The 22,712-nt window shown below is 42.9% G+C and overlaps 1 protein-coding gene and 1 non-coding gene across 2 annotated transcripts; one reads left to right on the top strand and one right to left on the bottom strand.

Moving 5' to 3' along the window:
* Nucleotides 1-943: 943 nt before the first annotated feature.
* On the bottom strand, nucleotides 944-7,032 carry KCTD12 (potassium channel tetramerization domain containing 12). The gene has a single exon (XM_043891585.1). The coding sequence runs from the start codon at nucleotides 6,886-6,888 to the stop codon at nucleotides 5,899-5,901; it is 990 nt and encodes a 329-aa protein (XP_043747520.1). The 5' UTR covers nucleotides 6,889-7,032; the 3' UTR covers nucleotides 944-5,898.
* Nucleotides 7,033-21,153: 14,121 nt separating this feature from the next.
* Nucleotides 21,154-21,259, top strand: LOC122687131. The gene has a single exon (XR_006339032.1). It is a non-coding gene; the product is annotated as a U6 spliceosomal RNA (small nuclear RNA).
* The last annotated feature ends 1,453 nt before the right edge of the window (nucleotides 21,260-22,712 follow it).

Raw genomic sequence — 22,712 nt, forward strand, 5'->3', positions numbered from 1 at the left:
TCAGACACAACTGATCGACTAGCACAGCAAATAAAATTAAAAAAAAAAAAAAATGCAGAGCCTCTTCCCACATTCTTTAGATTTTTATCTTCATGCATTATACTTTTAATTAAGGCTTATCTCACAGCTTCTATTTCCTTTCCCTATAAACTTTAAGAGGTCATCTCTATCTACAACCCCATCCTCAGTTCAAAATAATTCATGTGTATTGCCAACACTGTGGTCAAAGAAAATGTTTGTGAAGGGCTTTACCTCCACATTGAGGACCAAGCCACCTTGACAACAGGGGTTCTTGACAAAAAACTCTGGGGAAAAGGCCCATTCTCTCCTAGCCCAAATGGCTAATTTCCGAGGAGGTGCCCTTCTGATGGCATTAACCTCACAATAATTTAGGAAGCATTACCAGTATTTAAGGGGCTTCCCTGGTGACTCAGAGGTTAAAGAATCCTCTTGCAAGATAGGAGACACAAGGGACTCGGGTTCAATCCCTGGGTCGGAAAGATTCCCTGAAGGAGGGGACAGCAACCCACTCCAGTATTCCTGGGGCTTCCCTGGTGGCTCAGACGGTAAAGCATCTGCTTGCAATGCGTAAGACCGAGGTTTGATCCCTGGGTTGGGAAGATCCCCTGGAGAAGGAAATGGCAACCCACTCCAGTATTCTTGCCTGGAGAATTTCATGGACACAACAGCCTGGCTACAGTTCATGGGGTCACAAAGAGTAGGCCACGACTGAGCCACTAACAGGAACTAACCAGTATTCTTGCCTGAAGAATCCCATGGACAGAGGAGCTTAGCAGGCTGCAGTCCATAGGTTGCAAAGAGTCAGACATGACCGAAGTGATTGAGCATGCACGCATCCACGTATGCACGTTCCAGTATTCAGAGTGCCCCTTAAATGAAATAGACCAGTGTTTGAGCCAGTTCATACCCTGGAGCCAAGAGGAATAATTAAAGGAGTGGATGTTTTATTCTTTAGTGTTTAATAGAATACATAACAAGTCACATAATCAATGATTCATTACTTCACACACAGGGAGGAAAACAGTATCCAGTATTTCTGTTATACAACTGGTTGTGAACAGAGAGAACCAAAATTTCTAGAGTATTTAGATAGTTGAAGAAATTCTCACTTTAAGTTTGGGCATGTCTGAAAAGAACTTCGTCAGTTTTTAAAATATAGAAGGACTGTTCTTTCCTTGGCTTTCTGTTTTGTTAGAAAGTCTGGTAATTGTATGATGATTTTTATCCCCCTTTCTCCTTCAATCACTGAGGAAATGGCTCAGTGATTCATATCACTGAGCATATAACATGTTAAACAATTTCATAATCCCAGGTAACTCTGTGGGAATCTTACATCATCTCCCAGATAAGAGTTTTTAAGATGCCCAGAAAAACTTAAGTAACACGTAATTTATAACTTCAAAATTAACATCTGTAATGGATATTTTAACCTTTGTCATTAAATGTCACAAATGCTGTTTGAGTGATCATAAATGAATTATCATTTGTATTCAATAGTAATAGCAAAATTCACCTGCCTATGAAGTCACAAAGACAGTTGTATAATAGTTTACATTACAATTGTGTCCACATACCTCAAAACATGTTTAATTTTTTTAAAAAAACTTGGGGAAAAAAAAATCACAGAATGTCTAAGGTGACAAGAATTCTTGATCAACTAGTTCAGCTTCCTACCACAAGAGATTATACTGTAATATAAATATTCTGGTTGAATTTCTTCCATCGAAGTTTCAAGGGTCCCAGTAGAGAATATTAATCTTCAAACATTAATCCTTTTAGTTGTTTGTTGTCCAAAATTGTGACGAAGAAAAGTTAACTTCAACATAGCATGTTTCTGGCTTTAGGAAGGCTTATTTTCGGTACCATAGCCACTGGAAACAGAAGAATATTTTATTTCTCAAGAGAGAGATTTAGGTCATCTAAGAAAACTAATTCAGTTTTTAAATGAGTTATAATAAGGAAAAACAGGGAAAAAAATCCAAAGAATTTACTCTGGTAGGTTTAGAATAAAAACATTCAGTTTACAATAAAAAATTTAAGTCAATTGAGTAAAGTACTTATGATTTAGACTATAAAAGAAATTCTTAGGGAATTCAACCCCAGTCAATACTTTTCTAAATACCTGCTCTATCATTTAGCATTTTTCATGTGGAGTACAAAACTGTTTTTTGAGTATTAGATTAGAATTTACCATAATTTGAAAAGTAAAAAATTATCAAAGCTTCAACTTACATGGCTTTAATGTAGTTACATTACAAGGAAAAATCTAATAAAAATGGAAATGTGTCATGAGCACTGCCAGTTGCCCATTTTGTTTGAGAATTCAGATTATGCATTTCCCCAGAGAAGCAACAGGTTATATTATTTATACAGATCTGGTTTGAAAGAGAAGACAATTTGGGCTAGTATTAATACAAATTACTTTGCTATCAACATCAAAACCAAATAAAACACAAGAATAAGAATCGTATTGAAAGGGAAAAAAATTTAAGTTTCACACATTCAAGGGGTATTTTCCAAAACACATGTGAAAAATTAAAATGAACATGGATCACAGTTCTACATGTATTAAAAAACAGACAATTTGTCATACACTTGGTGCAAAAGCATTGAACATGGTACCTGTTTTTCTAACCACCAATGTCAACTATTCTTTTTCAAAAAGTTAAATTTGTTATTAAAATCTCAGTAGTATTTATGGACCAAATGGTAGTCGAGCCATTACATATGTAAATACATACTGCACTGAGTCAGATGAATGCAGTCATAATTTCTGAATAATTTATGACACCCTTCCAAGTTACTGAATGTCTTTGGAGGGCTTACTCACACATACCTTCAGAATCTCATCCAACCTACAGATGACAATCAACACTCCAGCCTGCGATGTAGACCACTAAGGGTCCTTCCATGGCTCAAAGCACATGGTGAATAAGAGACCCAAAAGGGCAGTGGCCAAGTCATCTTACCTCAGTTACAGTGTCCACCCAAGGGAAACATGAGTTTCCTACCCAGCCTTTACTTTGGGTTGAAGATAGAATTTTTCATGTATCGACTTCCAACTTTAGAGAGGACAGTCATCATATAAGAGGTCAGTTTACTGTCTCTAACGGTTCAATTCCCAGTTTTTCAGCTAATGGAAGAAGTAGGGGAGACCTGCAGGCCATCAGGGATGTCTGGAAGGAGTAAAATTTTGCCAAGCAGTGGAACAGTCAACTCAAAGTTTTACAAGATTAAACTTTTTAGACTTGAGTAGCAGAGACAAAACTTGAGCAGCTTCCCGTGACTCCTGGAGTTGAGCAGATTTAACAAGGAAAATCAGAAGCTCAGAATCTTGCCATATGTCAGTAGCTTTGATCTGTCCCCAAGATGTTCTCAATTATATGCTTTCTGTTGCACAATACAGAAGACCACATGGGGTACAGAAATCTCTGGGATACTCACTTTTGGCCAGCGGGTGACATTCCTAAATCATTTCAGGTCTGAAACAGGGGTATGTTCTAATGTGTTACCTAGTCCGAGAACATGCTCAACACCAGCAAATATGACTTCCTGAATTTCTGTTTCTGCTTCCTTTAAAATTACAGTCTTTGTATATAAAGCTAACTTTACTTTTCTAAAAATGAACCTCCAGTGAAAAACCTCAAGTCCTTCTCTCCCTCAATAAAAAAAGAAAAGAATTAGTGGATTAAAAATACAGGTACCTTGGTTTACAAAGATAGTTAATCAACATATTAGAATACAACTGATAGCCAAGCAAAAAGAATGGAGCAAATGCAGCTTTATAATTATGCATTTTTTTCCTAACCTAATTTCCCCATAGACAAGGATATAAGAAACTCATCAAAGCATGTTGCTTTAGTATATACACCATATGATGCAAGTTACCGGGGTAAATATAGGAAAGTTTATAGCATTTAGTAAATGAATTAAAAAACTAAATGATTCCTGTAAAATGTTTATATATGATATATACAGACTGGATCACATGAGACTAAGAATAAAACTGTTTCAATTCTTAACATCTGTTATGGACATATAGGAAGATACAGTACAAGATTCATTTTTAAAAAGAAGAAAAAAATAGCGCTAATTTCAACACTGAAAAGACTCTTAAAAAATCTTTTAAAAACATACTTCAGAGAATGATGCTGAAACAAATGAAAAAGAAAAGGCTTCTCCTTAATCACAGAATATCCAAAGGAGCCTCACAGCATGAAAGACAAGGATTCATTTTCCTTCACTTACAGTGTAGATAGGATATACAGTGGGGATTTATTCCATGGTAGAGTAAAGGTATAAGGCAACCAGGTCTCCTCCTGCTCCAGCTGCATTTACCTGGGACACCATTTTATTGCTCAGCTCACTTTGAAGTATTTATTTGCCTTCATTTAAAAGTATTCCCACTTTCCAGTTATCTACAGATGGCAGCCCTCAGCATTTCTACTTCTCCGCAGCTCTGTCATTTGGAAAGACTCACCTTCACTTCAAACCACCTGCATCAAAAGGGCATGTTCAGGTTTGCCCAGAAGTCAACATTGGCTGGGCTTGGAGAAAATAAGGATTTTTTAATAAGAAAACTAAATCCAAGTAACTCAAACATATTTTGCTCAAGGTAATAGATTTTAAAATCAGGACTTATAATCAACAAGAAAATAAAAGTTCAAAAACTAAAACCCTACTGGGTAACTCTTTGGTTAGGTTATATAAGTATCAGCAACTTCTAAGTTTAGGACTCAAAACAGTTAGTTCAATCAACTGCCAGGTAAGAGGAGATCTGTGATTGATCTTTACAAAACGCTCTGCTTGTTTCTTGTGTACTATTTTGTTAATGTGCATGTGCTCAGACGGATGGTACAAACTTCCAACTGTCAAACAATAAATGAGTGTATCTGCTCCCCCCTTTCCCACCCCTCTTAACTTCCTTCCTCCCTCCCCACCCTACCCCCTAAGTCTTAAGAGCTAAGGTACTACCGCCATTCACTGCAAGAATACAGGCTTTCCTAACACCCACGACGTGCGTGACCACCCAGCTCCGTCTGCAGTCACAGCAGTGCTTGGTGACCTGGGCTGTCATGCTCTCTTTCCCCTTCTTGCCAATAAAGGCTGCCATGTCAAGCTTCGGGCGCTGAGCCCAGGAAAAAGGGTGCCTCCTCAGGCAGGAGGGGAACTTCCTGCAAGTTTAAGCCACAGGCGAAGATCTTTAAATCGGCAGGGAAACCAGAGGCTCCTCCATAGCACGAGATTCTTCTCCTACTTCTACCTGTAACCGTTCAGAACTTTCTTCACGTGGAGTCACTGAACTGCCTCCGCACTGAACTCATTCCCGCTCCGCAGTCCTCCGTTCAGCCTTCTAAAACTCTACCTTTAAAGAAGGTCAAAAGACTGCGTAATGAATGACCTTTCGAAACTAAACTATTCCCAGAGTGCTACCAAGTCTCTTAAACCGAGAGTGAGTCATCAGGGCTTTGAGAAGATTTCAAGGAATCTTCTATACAAGTGGACAGGGTCCAATCAGGGTCGGTACAATTCAGTCATTCCCGGCTACTCGGTGACTTTGTGGCCACACTGCCCCACCCCCCACTGGATCCAGCCTGAAGGACAATTCGGGGGGAGGGCTGGTTTGGGGCCGGGGGCAGAGGAAACATGGGGTGGGGGGGGGGTACGTCTGGGCTCTTTCAGTGGGGTCCGGAGAAGACAAGAAGCCGAGAGGCTCTGCGGCTCTAGCCTGCAAAGTGAGGGGGCAGTGGGTCTACGGGAGGTGGGGAACGGGGGAACGCGAGAACGCGGTGGGTCGGAGGGGGAATCTAGAGTCCCCTCCAGGGCAAAAAGGAGAGGAGGGAACGGGCGCGCTGAGTCGCCAGGGGAGCGGGGAGCTCACTCCCTGCAGAAGACGTACTCGGTGTAGCTAGTCCAGATCTTGTCCTCGCTCTGGTCGGTGCTGCCGGCGAAGGCGCAGGTGCCCGTGGAACTGCACGCCACCATGTGGAAGCCCGACTCGGACAGCTTGTCGAAGGCCTGCTCCAGGAAGTTGAACTTGAGGTAATAGCGCGAGGTGTAGCGCTCCGGGGGCCGGTCGGGGTCCCGGCTCTCGTTCAGGGTGTCCCCGAACACCTCCTTGGCCAGCGACGTCTTGCCGCACACCGTGATGCGCGCCACTCGCCGGAATTTGGCGTCTGCCTGCGCGTCCCGCCCGATCGTGTAGGAGCCGCGGTAGCCGATGGTGATGTAGCCCGAGCGCCGGCTGCCGTCCAACGACTGCGACGGCGTAAGCAGCGGGCCCGCCGCGCCCCCGGACGGGCTGCGGCTAGCCAGCTCCAGCGTGGGCGACGGCGCCCCGGCCGAGGCGCCCTCCTGCTGCTCCGGCTCGGCGGAGCCGAGCGGCAGCAGATCGTCGCCCAGCGAGCCCTCCTTCTGCACCCCGCGCCGGGAGTGCGGCGGCGGCGGCCCGGGGCCGGGCTGCTGGGGCGCCCCGAGGCGGCGCACGAGCTCGGGCAGCTCGAAGTACTCGGCCTCGCGCTGCAGCCGGCTGCGCTCGGGGAAGTAGTCGGGCAGCACGAGCTGCAAGTCCCGCAGGTAATCCAAGATGTAGCGGAAGAGGAAGCCGTCGCGGTCCAGAAAGAAGCGGCCTTTGCTGTCCCGGGCTAGCTCTTGCGGCTGCTGCTGCGTGAACATGCGCCAGAGCAGCGAGTCGGGCACCGACACCACGGTGCAGCGCCGGGTCACATACACCTGGCCGCCCACGTTCAGCTCCACGATGTCGGGGAAGAGCGGCGGCTCCGCCGAGGACGACGAGGAGCCGCTGCCGCCGCCGCCGCCGCCGCCACCCCCGTTGGGTAATCCACGAGTGCTGTCGGCCAGAGCCATGGCCAAGAGGTGGCCGGAGCCGCCGCCGCCGCCGCCGCCTTTCCCGGACGCTCGCTCAGCCCTGCGCCCTGGCCGCCGCCGAGAGCCGCGCGGAGCCGAGCGCACGAGGCGAGCGCGCCGCTGTGCGCCCCCGCGAGCCCCGCTGCGCTCCGCCCGCCTCGCCCGCGCGCTCCAGGGGAGTGCCGGGTGGAAGCCGGCGCGCCGCTTAAGTAGAGCCGCCCGCCGGGGCGCCGCGGCGCGCAGGAGGCGGGGGCGGCTGCGGAGCGGCGGAGCCTCGCTCCCCGGGCGGGAGGGGGTGGTGGAGCGGGGAATCGATTTGCATCTTAAACGCTGACGCCGCGGCCGGCGGCAGACTCCACCCAGGCTCGCCCGCAGCCCGGGGGCCCCGACTTCCCTACCGCCCCGTCGCCCCTCACTCTAGCGCCTTCCCGCTCCCGCCCAACTTTCTTTCTCCTCCAAAGTGGAAGGTCCTGGGCCCGGCCCCTGGGGAAGACGAGCCTTCTTTGGAGGGGCAGTCCGGTACGCCCGCTCCTCTCCTAACTGCACCCGGGGACTGTGGAAGAAACACGTAAACTTTCCAGTTCCCCCAACCCGGGGCGTGGAAGTGTCTGGCCACCCCTCTCCCCCAGAAACTAGCCGCTTGAAACACTGGAACCGTGGCGCTGTAAACACACAGGTCGTCGCGTTGCTGAAAGTTTTAGAGAGAAACCAAGAAACCTGGAGAGGTGGTGGGGCCGCCCCCGGCCCGGAGGCAGCTAGATTTTGTTCGCGTGTACTAGTAACCTCGGAAAAAAAAAAAAAAAAAATCCTGGAAACAAGAAGTTAACCTCGGTATCCTGCTCTCCTGTAATTTGTTTTCTGGGCCAAAAAGCAAACTCTTAAGAGACCTCAGAACTGGAGGAAACGGGCTGAAATGGCAAAGAGGGGGACTTTGGGACACGTTCCCTTCTGGGTGGCTGTCGCGGTCTCCTCCCCGCTTGCCCTCCCCTTCGAGGCCAGGTTGAAGAGGCGTACCAGGTGAGGCCTAAGAGAAAGCCCCGTCTCCGGGGCCCTCTCAGCACTGAGATTTTGAAGACCTAAGGGAATTTAGAAAACCTACCTTTCAAACCCTGCGTCTTTATTCTCTCAAAGGTCCTTGCGCCCCTGCTCTCCGTCGAGCCTGGGTCATTCCCTTCAGCCCTTTCCGAGTTCCCTCTAGCCTCAAGGCCCTTGTGTATTTGAAGGCTTTCTCTGGACCTCATTTGGTCTTGTAACTCCTGCGCCCTTCACAATGCAGCACACAAGTCTCCTCCTCCGGGAAGCCTTCCCTGACTTCTCGGGTGGCTCCTTCCATGTACCCTAAGGCCAAACACAATATGAAATTTCGCATTTCTGAGTGATTATCAGATTTCTGACTTGGGCAGATAAAGTGCTCCTAAGCACTGCAGAAAGAGGACAGAAGAGAGGCTAGTGAAGGAGGTGTTCTTTTTGTTGTTCAGTGGCTAGGTGATGTCAGGTTCTTTGCGACGTCATGGACTGTAGCACTGCCAGGCTCCTCTGTCCTTCACTATCTCCCAGAGTTTGCTCAAACGTATGTCCATTGTGTTGTAATGCTATCTAACCATCTCATCCTCCGCCGTCCCCTTCTTCTCCTGCCTTCAGTCTTTCCCAGCATCAGGGTCTATTCCAATGAGCCGGCTCTGCATCAGATGGCCAAAGGATGAGAGCTTCAACTTCAGCATCAGTCCTTCCCGTGAATATTCAGGGTTGATTTCTTTTAGGATTGATTGGTTTGATCTCCTTGCAGTCCAAGGAACTCTCAAGAGTCTTCTCCAACACCACAGTTTGAAAGCATCAGTTCTTCAGCGCTCAGCCTTCTTTATGGTCCAGCTCTCACATCCATACATGACTACTGGAAAAACCATAGCTTTGACTATATAGACCTTCATTGGCAAATCATGAAGTCAGTGGATATTTATTGTGCACCAGCTGTTTGGCCACACCAGGTAGAAGAATGCAAGGTTGAATACGCTCCAAAGAACTTTCAGTGTAGCTGGGTAGGCCAGAGTTAGAAGTCTGAGCAGTTTATCAGATCAGTGTAAAGCAGACTGTCAATCAGTATAAATCAGGCAAGATCTTTGTTCTTGATTATAATGTTTCCCTTTTGTGTAACTACCCAATGAGCTTTACAGTCTCCTCACGGATAAGTGTCATTTTTACTTTGAAATGTTTATGTCTGCTGAACAATTATCTCATTCATGTCAGTGTGCTGAAGTAAGATCAAGCCCCAAATCAGCGCACTTAATTGCAAGGACAGATTCTGATACCGAATATATTTGACCACTCTCTTTTTGTTTGTTCTTGGGTATAAATAATAGCTGACAGAGAAGTTCCAAGTAAGTTCCAATGCTGATTTTCTAGGCGGCTGTGCTCTTTGTTAAATCAGTGTCAAAGCCCTAAAGAAACCAGTCTCTTTTTTGTAAATCCAAGAAAAGCCTTCTTTGTATCAATTCTGTACATATTTTTGTATCATTTCTTTGTTCCTCATCCTATCAGCAAATTCTGTCAGTTCTGCCCTCAGAATTCTTCCCAGGCTATTAATGTTCCACCACCTCCCAGCCACCACCTGGGACCAAGTCGCCCACTGGACTCCTAACTGCCTCCACCTTTGCCTCCTACAGTCTTTTATCACCAGAACCAAAAGAGGGATCCTATTTTAACTAAGTCAGATCATGTCACTGTCCAGAGCCCCTCACTGGCTTTTCATTGCACCAAAGAGTAAGAACCAAAGTCCTTTTATTGCCTACAATACTCCACTAGATCAAAGCTGGCCCACTAGGACCTCTCAGACCAGCATGCGTGCTAAGCTTGAGTCCTGTCCCACTCTTTGTGACCCCTCCAGGCTCCTCCATCCATGGGATTCTCCAGGCAAGAATACTGGAGTGGGCTGCTATGCCCTCCTCCAGGGATCTTTAGACCCAGGGATATAAGCTGGGTCTCTTATCTCTCCTGCTTTGGCAGTTGGGATCTTTACCTCTAGCACCACCTGGGCAACCCTCTCAGAACCCTTGCCACTTTCCCATGAACTCTTGCTTTAACCTGGTGGCTCAGATGGTAAAGAATCTGCCTGCAATGCAGGAGACCCAGGTTGAAGTAGGAAATGGTAAACCACTCCAGTATTCTTGCCTGGAAAATTCCATGGACTGAGGAGGCTGGTGGGCTGCAGTCCATGGGGTCACAAAGAGTTGGACACCACTGAAGCAACTTAGCACACACAAGCGGCTACACTTTCTTTTCTTGCTTGCTTTAACCAGGTTACCCTCTGCTCCCCCTACTGTTGGCTCAGGACCTTTGCACTTCCTGCTCTTTTTCCCTTCTTATCTTCCTCATCTTGTTCAGGTGTCTCCCTTCTCATCTTCTGCAGGTCTCTGCAGCAAGACCTTCCTTTGATCACCCCCACTTAAGCTGCACAACCCCACCCAGGCAGAATCATGTACCCTGCTTTATTTGTTTGCTGTTTGTTTCCCTACATTAGAATATAAAGTCCAAGAGATTAAAAACTGGGATTTGCTTGATTCAGCACCACATCCCCAGTGCCTGGAACAGAACTGGCATATAATAGACATTGGATAACTAAGTGTTTCTCACTTGTTTATACCACCAATGTTTATTAAAGGTCTGCTGCTATGTTCGAGACAACATGTTTAAAAAAATAATCTCTGCTGTCTGGGAGCTTATAGACCTGTGAGGGAGGCATAAGTAAATAGATGAGTATATCTACTTTAGGTAGCAATAAATGCCATGAAAAAATTAAAATGTGAAATGAGATAGAGGGACTGGTTGGTGAAAAAAGTTCTGGGATACTACAGTACATAGTATGTGTAGGAGAATATACATATGTATATGTGAAGAGCCAACTCATTGGAAAAGACCCTGATGCTGGGAAAGGTTGAGGGAAGGAGGAGAAGGGGGCGACAAAGGATGAGATGGTTGGATGACATGATCGACTCCATGGATATGAGTTTGAGCAAACTCTGGAGATAGTGAAGAACAGGCAAGACAGGCGTGCTGCAGTCCATGTGGTCACAAAGAGTGGGACATGACTGACTGACTGAACACCACCACTGTATACAGACCGGCTGGGAGCCTCTCCAGGAGAGTGGCATTTGAGCTGAATAATAAGAGAGACAGCCGTGGGAAGTTCTGAGGGAAGGGCATTCCAGGCAGAGGGCAGAGCAAGGGAAAGGAGTCTGGGTTAGGAAAGAGATTGGTATGTTTCACAGTGGAAGCTTGTCTGCTGTATCATCTTCATGTATCTTGTGATCGCCAGAGTACTCTTGAAGAGACAGGACAGGCTCACATGTGAGCAATACTGTATATGCCCAGAAATCTTCGTTCTATGTCACTTCACATATTCGTCTGCCAGAGACTGGCCCACTGCACGAAGTCATTGGGATTTCCTTACAGAAGTCTTGGTTGTGCATGAGAGGAATAATAATGAATGAAACAGGTGATGCCAGACTGAAGGAATAATTTTCTGGTTAATTTTGTAATGGTCTGTTTCCTGCCTACTGGTTGGTGTCATGAAATTCAAGAGGAAATAAAATAGGGAACTTTAAAGCTGGGACTTAATGGGCTGGGTGTTTACAGAGGAGGGAAGGGCCTTAACTCTTTAGGCTCTTCAGTAGATTAAATATGCTTAATTGTCAGAGGATTAGGGAAGTTCAGATGGTAGAGAATCTGCCTGCAATGCAGGAGACCTGGGTTCAATCCCTGGGTTGGGAAGATCCCCTGGAGAAGGGAATGGCTACCCATTTCAGTATTCGTGCCTGGAGAATTCCATGGACAGAGGAGCCTGATGGGCTACAATCCATGGGGTTGCAAAGAGTCAGACACGATTGAGCGACTAACACTTTGGCTTTTCAAGGGTAGATTTGGGAAGCCACTAGCTCTGCAGCTCGTCTCAATCCAGTTTCTAGTGATGGATGCATTGATGGTGATTGTTCCTTTTCAAGTGATTGTGTACTTTCCTATTTAAGAGACGGAGCTCTGTCCTTTCATTCTGAAATGGAGGGTATTGGCTACATCCTTGTACCTCCTTTCTCATTTGAGTTGTATCTCTTCCCCACCTATTGCCTTTTCTTCCAACCAGCTTCCCACCCCCAATGCACACAGTAAATATTCTGCACACCAAAGAGTTAAGAAAAGAATGAAGAAGATTAAGAGAAATGTAAAGTTAAAAGGGGAGGAAGAACTGGGGTGAAATGAAGTGAGTGCCTCTGAGGACTGAATAAATGTAATATATGTGAAAACGATCTGTAAGCTGTAAAGCACCATTCAAGTGTCAGAATCAGGATTTTCTACTGCCTATCAAGATTGACAGGTCTACTCAATAAATACTGAATGAATAAATGAATGGCAGAAACATGAAAATGAATGCTATGAGGAAAGAGGGGAAGAGACAGAATCAGAAATTGTCCCAAACAAATGTTTAGCTCGTTCATCATCTTCCCGATATACGTGAATCTTATCTGTACACAGGCTTTAAAAATTGACTTTTTTGTATACAGGGAGAGAAAAGAATGAGATTTGGAGAGATTAAATATCATTAAGCTTAAGTGAACCAGGGGATAAAATGATCTCAATAAATAACTGGTAAAAGATATGCCAATAACTAATTTTAAAAAAGAGAGTGAAAATGTTCTGTGAGGAACACTGCCGAAATATTAGGTTGAGACAGTAGAGAAAATCACAATATCGTGATTATATGTTTTATACCTGAGAACCAGAGAAACAAAAAACAATTTGGAAATTTTTTAATTTTCATTTTTTTGGTATCCTTATAGACAGTTTGGAAGCTTTTCTAGGAAATAAGTAATAATATGATAGCATTTATATAGTACTTACTATGTGCCAGCCCTGTTGATAGAACTATATGTGTATTAGTACATTTAATCCTCACAATAACTCTATGGAGTTGGTACTATTACCGCCTGATTTTTAAAAGATCATGAGTGCAAATAAGTGGTGGAACTGGGATTTGAACCCAGACAGTCTAACTTTAGAATCTGTGCTTTTAAACAATGCATGTGTATATAACTGTATATATATAAACACATCTATGAATGCTTTATGTGTAGGAAAGAAATGGGTTCTATGATTCTCCCACTTTACAGATGATGAACCCAAGGCAAAGAGAGGTTAGGTAATGTGACCAAGATACTGCAGCCATTTAGCCCTGTTCAGAACAAGAATGGTGTTCTTTTTTTTTTTTTTTAATGATTTTATTTATTTATTTGTGGCTACGCTGGGTCTTCGTCACAGTACGTGGGTTTTTTCTAGTTGTGGCCAGCAGGGGGGCTACTCTCTAGCTTTGGTGCACAGGCTTCTCATTGCGGTGTCTTCTCTTGTTTCAGAGCATGGGCTCTAGGGTGCGCGGGCTTCAGTAGTTGCAGCTTCCAGGCTCTAGGACGTAGTCGTTAAGGTGCACCGACTTTACTGCTTTGCAGCATGTCATATCTTCTGGAGCCAGGGTTCAAGCCTATGTTGGCAGACAGAATCCTTACCACTAAGCCACCATGGAAGCCCAGGAATGGTATTCTAATGTCCATGGGCTTCTGATCTACAGCAGAGGTCCCCAACCCTGGGAGTTGTGGACAAGTACAGGCCTGTGGTCTGTTAGGAACCAGATCACACAGCAGGAGGTGAGTGGCTGGCAAACAGGCAAAGCTTCATTTGCATTTACAGCTCTCCCCATCACTTGTATTACCCACCTGAGCTTCACCTCCTGTCAGGTCAGTGGTGGCATTAGATTTTTGTAGGGGTGCAAGCCCTCTTGGGAACTGTGCATGAGAGGGATCTCGGTTGCTCACTCCTTATGAGAATCTAGTGCCTGAGGATATGAGGTGGAGCTAAGGTGGTGATGCTGGCACTGGGGAACAGCTGCCACTGAGTCCCATCACCCCTGGAGTCAACCGTTCAGTTAGAGGGAAACATCCGGGCTCCCACTGATTCTGCATTATGATGAGTTGTATAATTGTTGCCTTATATATCACAATGTAATACTAATAGAAATGAAGGGCACAATAAATGTAATGGGCTTGAATCATCCTGAAACCATCCCCCTCCCCAGTCCATGGAAACATTATCTCCCACAAAACTGGCCCCTGGTGCCAAAAAGGTTGGGGACCACTGATTTACAGGATCGGTAACCAGAAACTCAAAGTAGCTGCTGAGAAAGAACTAGGAATTAGGAAGGAGTTCAACCCCTGGCTCTCATTTCTCCTTCTATCAATGGCTCTCATTCCTACTTCTATCAAGTAGGAATCTGCAGGGACACCCTGAGCCCACAGACAGAATGGACACACTCTTGTCCTACTCGTCACCTCACTGAGTCCTACACATGATAAGTATGATTTTATTTCTGGCTCTATGAAATATCGTTATGGTTTGCAAAGAGCCAGATTTATAGTATGTTTAGTCAATCTTATTCTGATCTCGTTTACTCTGGACAAGGATAAAGTGAGTCCATGGAAACTGTTGAGATCTAGGTTCTAGTATTCAAAAGCAAGTAGTATCCACGGCTCTTCTGGGGCTTGTAAAATTGAACAAAACGTATTCTACTTGTGGTGTTAGATGTTAAACTGAGCACAGAAATAACTGGACCTCACACACATGGGTGATGCTGGAATTACCATCACTGATGTTTCATATGAATCTGTAAGGTTTTAGTTTCAAATTGTGACATGAAACTTAGAGGTTAATTATAAATGAGCTGCCACATCCTGTTCTAGTGCTTCACTCTCTTGAGGGCTTTCCTATCATCATGATGATCACAATTTCAGGAGGTGTTATTCAACAGCGTCACACATGAAGAAAAGAAGCTGGGAAAGGTTAGGTGACTGACGTTGCTCTCGGGTATGCAAATGGTGCCTTTCAGGAAGCTGGGATGCAGTGCTGGGATGCGAATGGATGCTTCCTGACTCCACATACAGTGCTCTTCAAACCCCTTAGCAGCCTTATCAAATCTACTCCATGTAATACCCCCAATGAAGGCTGGCATTCAAACTAATCACCTTGAGGACTCTAGGCTTCTTTGAGAGATGTCTGAATCACCCACCATTTTTAGCATAACTGTTTAGGAATTTTCTTCAGGACTAGTTTACACAAGAACCTTATTTCATTAATTTACACTGATGCCAAATTTGGGGGTTGATTACTTCTTACAAGGCTGTGATACAGAGCACAACACTGCAGGACACACCTACATGCCTGAGAATAATTAAGACAAAGCCAGTTTTCATGAGTGTGAAACTAAGGCAATGAGTATCACGTATTCACCTTTTGACATTGGGTTTTAGAGATCTTATCCCTGCAATTCACTTGTCTGCTGAATAGCGCTGAGTTTAGTTTACTCAGAAAGAAGAAAGGCTGACTCAACTTCCAAGACTTTAATATGTGGTTCCAGAAAGTCTGCATGTTTCCCTGTGAGGCTTGGACAAGAAGACAAGCGAGACCATAATGGGCAACTACTTGTGTAATTGTAAGATCATTTCTTTGATATAACTAAGGGGGAAAAACACCTTTCTCCAGTTTGCTTTCCAGAAATATGTGTAATATTTCACAGTAGGGAAATGGCCTCAAACTATGCTAAGCTTTGTTTAATTAATTTGTTTATGCATTGGCTATGCTGGGTCTTCGTTGCTGCACATGGGTTTTCTCTAGTTGCAGAGAGTGGGGGCTACGCTTCCTTGTGGTGCTCGGGCTTGTTATCAGAAAGACAGTGGCAGCCACATCCCCCAGTGCCAGCATCACCACCTCAGCAGTGGTGGTGTCTCTCGTTGCAGAGCACAGGCTTTAGACACGAGGGCTTCAGTAGTTGTAGCACATGGGCTCAATAGTTCTGGCTCGCAGGCTGTAGAGCGTGGGCATGAGCTTAGTTGCTTCACAGCATGTGGAATCTTCCTGGACCAGGGATCAAACCCACGTCCCCTGCACTAGCAGGCGGATTCTTATCTACTACACCACCAGGGAAGTCCTTATGCTAAACTTTAAATTTATATTACTTAATATGATTTGTATTTAGAAAACAGGTCTCTTTTCCTACAGTAAAGTATAGATGAGAAAATTACACACTTTGGAGTTGGATGAACTTGTATTCTTCTTCTGGCCTTGTTACATAAAATCCAAGATATGGAGTGAAGTTATTTAAATATTCTGAACTTTAGACCTTTATCTTACAATGGAGCACCACCTACTTCATCAGACTCTTGTGAAATTAAATGAGATGAGGGAAAGCATTTCACTGCACACTCTCCAGCACATAATGGACACATCATAAACATAAGGTTTTTTCTGCCTCCACCCTCCCAACCCCCTGTTTCCATTGACTTCTATAACCCAGTTTCTTGTCAAGTGTGCTTTCCTTGCTCTCTTCCTAGTTTCTTTTCTCTTTTTCTTGGATGACATCTCTTGGGTACTATCTATAATGGACTAGGGTCAATGACATTTCATCTGCAGTGCCTCGTTCTTTCCAATAGTCAGTCATTTCTCACAAAATTTACTATTTGGTTGGAAGATGTAGTCAAAATCTAGACAGCTTGGAACTCTCCATTTCAGAGCTTATTTCTCATCCCAGTATTTGCGTCTCAAGTGACAATTATCAACACAGCTTATTTTTGCTGTTGTTGTTTAGTCGCTGAGTCACGTCCAGCTCTTTTGTGACCCCATGGACTGCAGCCCACCAGGCTCCTCTGTCTGTGAGGTTTCCCAGGCAAGTATACTGGAATGGGTAGCCATTCCTTCTCCAGGAATGAATTCATTCCCAGGAATTCAACCAGTGTCTCCTTCATTGCAGGCAGATTCTTTACCGCTGAGCTACCAAGGAAGCCCGGCTTAATTTTATCTCTAACTGGAAGTCCAGCCATTGGCAACACCTGGGAGATAAAGTCTAGGTAGAATTAGGCAGAAGTGATATAAGTAGGGGCCTTAAAAAAAATTTCAGATGTCACTAGAATTCTATGAAGGTAATTTCCTCCAGGAATTGAGGAAGATCCAAGACTAAAGAGGGTAGAGCAGCAAGAATGCCATCTCAGAGGGCAACTGTGGTGTTTCCCCACAGTTTCCAGGTTGGGATGAGGCAAGAGAAAGACACACATGCAGACTGCATCACTGTAGCAGATATCACCAGAAGAAATATCAACAGTGCAGGGGATGTTTAGCTCCTCTTTATGTTGTATTCAACTTCCCTTCAAGTATTTATGAAGTAACAGGATGTGTTCAGTTACTCAGTCCTGTCTGACTCTTTGCAACCCAGGCTTCTCTGTCCATGGGATCTCCCAGGCAAGAATACTGGAGTGGAATGCCATTTCCTCCTCCAGAGGCTCTTCCTAACATAGGGATCGTCTCCTGCACTGGCAAGTGGATTCTTTACCACTAACGCCACTTGTGAAGCCCTATGAAGTAACTGCCATGTGCCTAAGCTTCCTGGAAGTCATGGATGACCCATAATCTATGAGGAAGTATGAAATATCAAAACAAGTGGCCAGTACTGGCTGGAGCCATCGGGAGTTCCATATGTCACATGTCACATCATAGGGAGGGACGTTAACTTCCTTATTGGTCAGTTTTCTCTGAAGAAACAGAACCAATAGGATAGAGATAGTTGTATATAGTTATAGCTATATCTATTAAATGATGGATATAAAAGAGAGAGGTTGATTAATTTTAAAGAATTGGCTTGCATAATTATGGGGGTTGGTAAGTCTGATGTCTGTAGGACAAACCAGCTGGCTGCAAATTCAGGCAAGAGTTGAAGTTGAGGTCTTAAGTAAAATCTGTAGGGCAGGCAGGGAGACTGGCAGGCAGGAGTTCTATGCTACATTGACATGGAATTCCTTCTTCTCTGGGATATCTCAGTTTTTTTTGGTTCTTATGGGCTTTAACTGACTGCATGAGGCCCATCTGCATCATCAAGGATAATCTACTTAAAGCTAACTAATTGTAAGTATTGATATTAATCATGTCTCCAAGAATATCTTTGCAACATCTAGACTAGTGTTTGACCAACCAGCTGGGCACCATAGTCTAGCTAAGTTGACACATAAAATTAACCATCATAACTTCCAAACAGCATTTTATTGGAAGTGAAACTTAACTTCTTCTGAGAAAAGATGCCTGTTCATTAGCAAGAAGCCATCGTTTCATAAGCTATAAAGAACTGATACTCCCCTCATGTTTAGTGTAAGAGCCTGTGTGGTTACAAGTTTAGTCTTCTTAGTCCCCCTGTACTTATGATCAAGTTTTAGACAGACTTGTGGAGTCCATGATGTTTTTAACAGAGGAGCTATAGTAGTTGCACTCTCAGCTTCCACTCCAGGGGTTGGAAGAGATCCTCTGCTGTATATAAACTAGGTGTTTAGGTTACACTGGCATCAGGGACATAAGAGAAGACATAAATAGAGACTATCTTCACTCATTAATGAAGATATTCTTTATTAATTAATCTACAATGTATCATTTATGAATGATTCTGTTAAAAAGACATGAAACAATCATAGAAGAAGAAAGCATTTTGTAACTAAACTGACAATGCCTGCATTCCCTCCAAAACTCACCTTTCCCTCCCCCTACAGCTGTCTTCCTCAATGGCACAGCAGGTAAAGAATCTGCCTGCAATGCAGGAGACACAGAAGACTCTGATTCAATCCCTGGGTCAAGAAGATCCCCTGGAGGAGGAAATAGCAACCCACTCCAGCACTCTTGCTTGAAAAATCCCATGAACAAAGGAGCCTGACGGGCTACAGGCAGTGGGATCACTAACCAGTCACACGTGACTGGGCACTCACATGGCATAGTACCCATGGACCTTTCTATGTCTTCCATCTCTAGGCTCTATATGGACAGCATGTCAAAGGATTGATCTTTTCTACTCATAAAGGAGACAATCAAATGTTCTGCTTTCCAAGGAGAGAGAAAAGATGGTTCCCAGAATATAGACACTAGAAAACTTAACGTTCCTCCCGTTAACAACTCCAGAATGGATGATTAAGTAAACCGGTTTTGAGCTTTTGAGAGAGAGAAAGAGAGAACTGCCTTCTGGAGACAGTATGAATGCGCCCTGAGTAAGTCAGGTCAAACAAAACATTTGCCCTTCGTGGATGGCATTGTTAATCTCATGAAGTTTGGTGATACTGTAGACACAGTATATTATAATTTTGCAAGGATTTCACAGCTCATTCACGATATGTTTTTGGACAATTTAGAGAAGTGTAAGCTGGATAATAGTCCCAATTAGATGGACACATTGTTGATAAGACAGGTCTATTTAAAAATTGTCGATGAATGGAACCATGTCAAACTGAAGAAAAAAGCTAGAAATAAGATTCTGTTTTAGCTCTTAACTACTGAATTTTTATTTTATCAACAATGAAATTAATCAAAATTAAATAAACCAAAATAAAAATTAAATGCATGTGTAGAATCATACTAGCAAAATTTATAGATGACCCAGATCTTAGTGGGCTAGCCAATCCAACAGATAGGGAAAGGACATTCAAAATCATCCATATGGGCTTCAGTAACAAAAAGAAACAAACGAGAGGATATAATAAGGATAAATGTAAAGTCACAGAGCTGATTAAAATGCAGCTTAGCAGAAGTTTGTGAAAAATTATCTGGGACTCGGCATCAACTGCAAGTTCAAGAAGCCAGTAAGATTGTATGCCTGTAACACACACATGCACACACACTCAAATACAATAGCTTTTAAAGGTTGGAAAGGACCTTAGAAATTATTCAAGTCAGACCTCTCATGTTGCAGAGAAAAGCTGAGCATACAATAATAAAAACACAGTAACTGACAGTAAAACTACATCTGGTATTTACGTAGGTTTTATTATAGACATCTTTTTTCCTTAGAGTTACTTCACTGTGGTCTTGATTTGTGTGTCTCTGATGATTAATGATTCTGAGTATCTTTTCATATACTTCTTGGCCATCTGCATGTCTTCTTTGGAGAAAAATCTATTCAATTCCTTTGCACACTTTTTAGATGGGTTATTTGTGGGTTTTTTTTGCTCTTGAAGTAAATAAGTTTCTCATATATTTTGGATATTAACCTCTTATCAGATATATGATTTACCAATATTTTCTTCCTTTGTGTTGGTTGTCTTTTAATTTTGATGACTTTTTCCTTGGCTGTGCAGAAGTTTTTATTTTGATGTACTCCTGTTTGTCTATTTTTGCTTTTATTGCCTAAATGTTCATTGACAGATTAAGAAAAGATGGTGTGTGTGTGTGTGTGTGTGTGTGTGTGTGTGTGTGTGTGTGTATGTGTGTGTGTATAATGGAATATTATTCAGGTTTAAAAAAGAGGGAAATCATGCCATTTGGGGGGAAACATGGATGAGCCTGGAGGACACTAGACTAAGTGAAATAAGCCAGACACAGAAGGACAAATACTACATAATATTACCTAAAGAAGGAATCTAAAATAGTTAAACCCACAGAAGCAGAGAGCAGAATGTATTTCCCAGGGGCTGGGAGGAGGGAGGAACAGGGAGGTATTAGTCAAATGGTACAGTGTTTTGGTTGTTAAATGATGAGATGATGTCCTGAAGATCTACAGCACAACATAGTACCTATAGTTCACGACACTGTATTGTGTACTTAAAATTTTGATAAAAGGGTAAGTCTTATGTTAAGTGTTCTTATCACAAATGAGAATAGCAATAAGTAAAGAAAAAGTGTTATTTTAATAGGTAAGAGTATATTTTCACAGAGTATAAACAAGGTTGTGAGAAATCTACAAACAACATAGCAGATATAAAATGACAAGAGGTTTTTTTTTTTTTAATTATTTTAGCCTAAAATACAGTAGAATAGCATAGAAGGAAGTATTATTAGAGGCAGCATGGCAGCTGTAGTCTTTCCAAAACTAAAGGGCAAAACTGGAAGCCACAGATATATGTTATTAAAAGGAAAAGTTCAAGTTTAGCTTAAGAAAAACCTTTGAACAACTAGTGCCACCCACTGATCAGAAAGACCACTTCAACAAAAGCTGGGTTCCCATTCCTCCTGTAGATCTAAGCTATGGACCACTAAAGATGGGGAACAGAGAAGGGATGCCTGATGCAAGAAGCTGTACTAAGTGATCTCTACTTTCTTTCTAAGATTCTACAATTTCAGAGCACAACAGGTGCTGTTTCTTTCCAACCTTTGTCTCCCATTTTCAGGATCTACACTTTCTATTCAGTTTTACTTTACACCTAAAACTTTTCTAGTGCTCACTTCAGATGCACATATGCTAAACAAACACTGGAACAAGAGGAGAAGATTAGCATAGCTCCTTCGCAAACATGACATGCAAATTTATGAGGTATCCCATGTTTGGGGGAGATTAGCAGATACAAATTACTATGTATCAAATAGATAAACAACAAGGTCCTACTGGATAACACAGGGATCTATATTCAATATCTTGTAATAAACCATAATGGAAAAGAACATGAAAAGATTATGTGTATGCATATATTTTATATATATATATATCTGATTCACCTTGCTGTACACCAGAAACTACCATAAAATTATAAATCAACTACACTTCAATTAAAATAATATATTCCTTTACCCAGCAATTGCACTTCTAGAAACCCAACATGAAGAAATATTGGCCCATGTGCAAAACCTATACATACAATGATAACTGTTTGTAAAAGCAAAACCATAAGGGGTTGAGGAATTCATACATGTATATCGAGTAGAGAATAGCTAAATTATGAAATAACAGAAAAAAGAAATAAAATCTATTATTAATATTTTTTTCAAATGGAACAGTCAAAATTTCATCACCTTCTGATTATTTACCCTTGGGTGCCCCCAAAATGATCTACCACCCTGCATTCATAATCGTTTACAAATATCTCATCCATTTGCTGTTGTTCAGTCACTAAGTCACGTCCAACTCTTTGTGGCCCCATGGACTGTAGCATGCCAGGCTTCCCTGGGCTTCATAATTGCTTACAAATTTCTCATCTGTAGAGATACTAAAAATAGAAAGAAATAGCTTTCATTTATCTCAGGAATAGTCCCAATGAGTGACACTATCACAACTGGAATTTTAACTTAATCCTACCCTATTTAATATAAAACCAGGTGTCAGTATACCCCAAGGACAGTGGATAGTTCTTCCATGGTCAGGAATTTTACACATATTTGGAGTATCTGATCCCTTTCGCTGAAACAATCTTCATCACCCTTTACCATCAGGCGTGAGTGCCTATCACGCATAAGGCACTGTGTATTGAGTTCCAGGTCTGCAGTTCTGTCTAAGGCAGGCAGATTTCCTGTCCCCAGCAAAGAATGCAGACAGAACACAAGCTAATTTTACAATAAATAGACAACTCTATGTTTATCATATTCATAACATGTGCTCAACAAATACTGGTCAAATGAATGAATGAACTCAACTGATTAAAAAAATAACCTGGACTTAATTAAAAATTTCCTTTATACCACCTAGAAAGAGTTTACTAAATAGTAAGAATATTATAGAATAATGGATGCATATTCAACTTCCTTAAAATTGAACATCTTTTAAAAACATTGGAAAAGCCACTTATTTGATAAGCTTCAAATAAGCTGTATTTTTTATTCAGTATTATTCCTGTGTTATACACAACTTCAACCTACCAAACAATTATCCCTGAATGCTGTGTCAGAGCACTTTAGAAAAGCTAAATATATACTAGCATGTGTTAGGTATTTAAATATTCTGATCAAACCTTCAGATATTCAATCCAGAGAATTAGTGAGCAACTCTTTTTTTGGGGGGGTGTCCTGTT

This window comes from Cervus elaphus, chromosome 30, assembly GCF_910594005.1.
Source record: "Cervus elaphus chromosome 30, mCerEla1.1, whole genome shotgun sequence".
Classification (NCBI taxonomy): domain Eukaryota; kingdom Metazoa; phylum Chordata; class Mammalia; order Artiodactyla; family Cervidae; genus Cervus; species Cervus elaphus.

Excerpts from the sequence above, each read along its gene's own strand:
- KCTD12 (XM_043891585.1), bottom strand. The coding sequence starts at position 6,888 with ATGGCTCTGGCCGACAGCACTCGTGGATTACCCAACGGGGGTGGCGGC.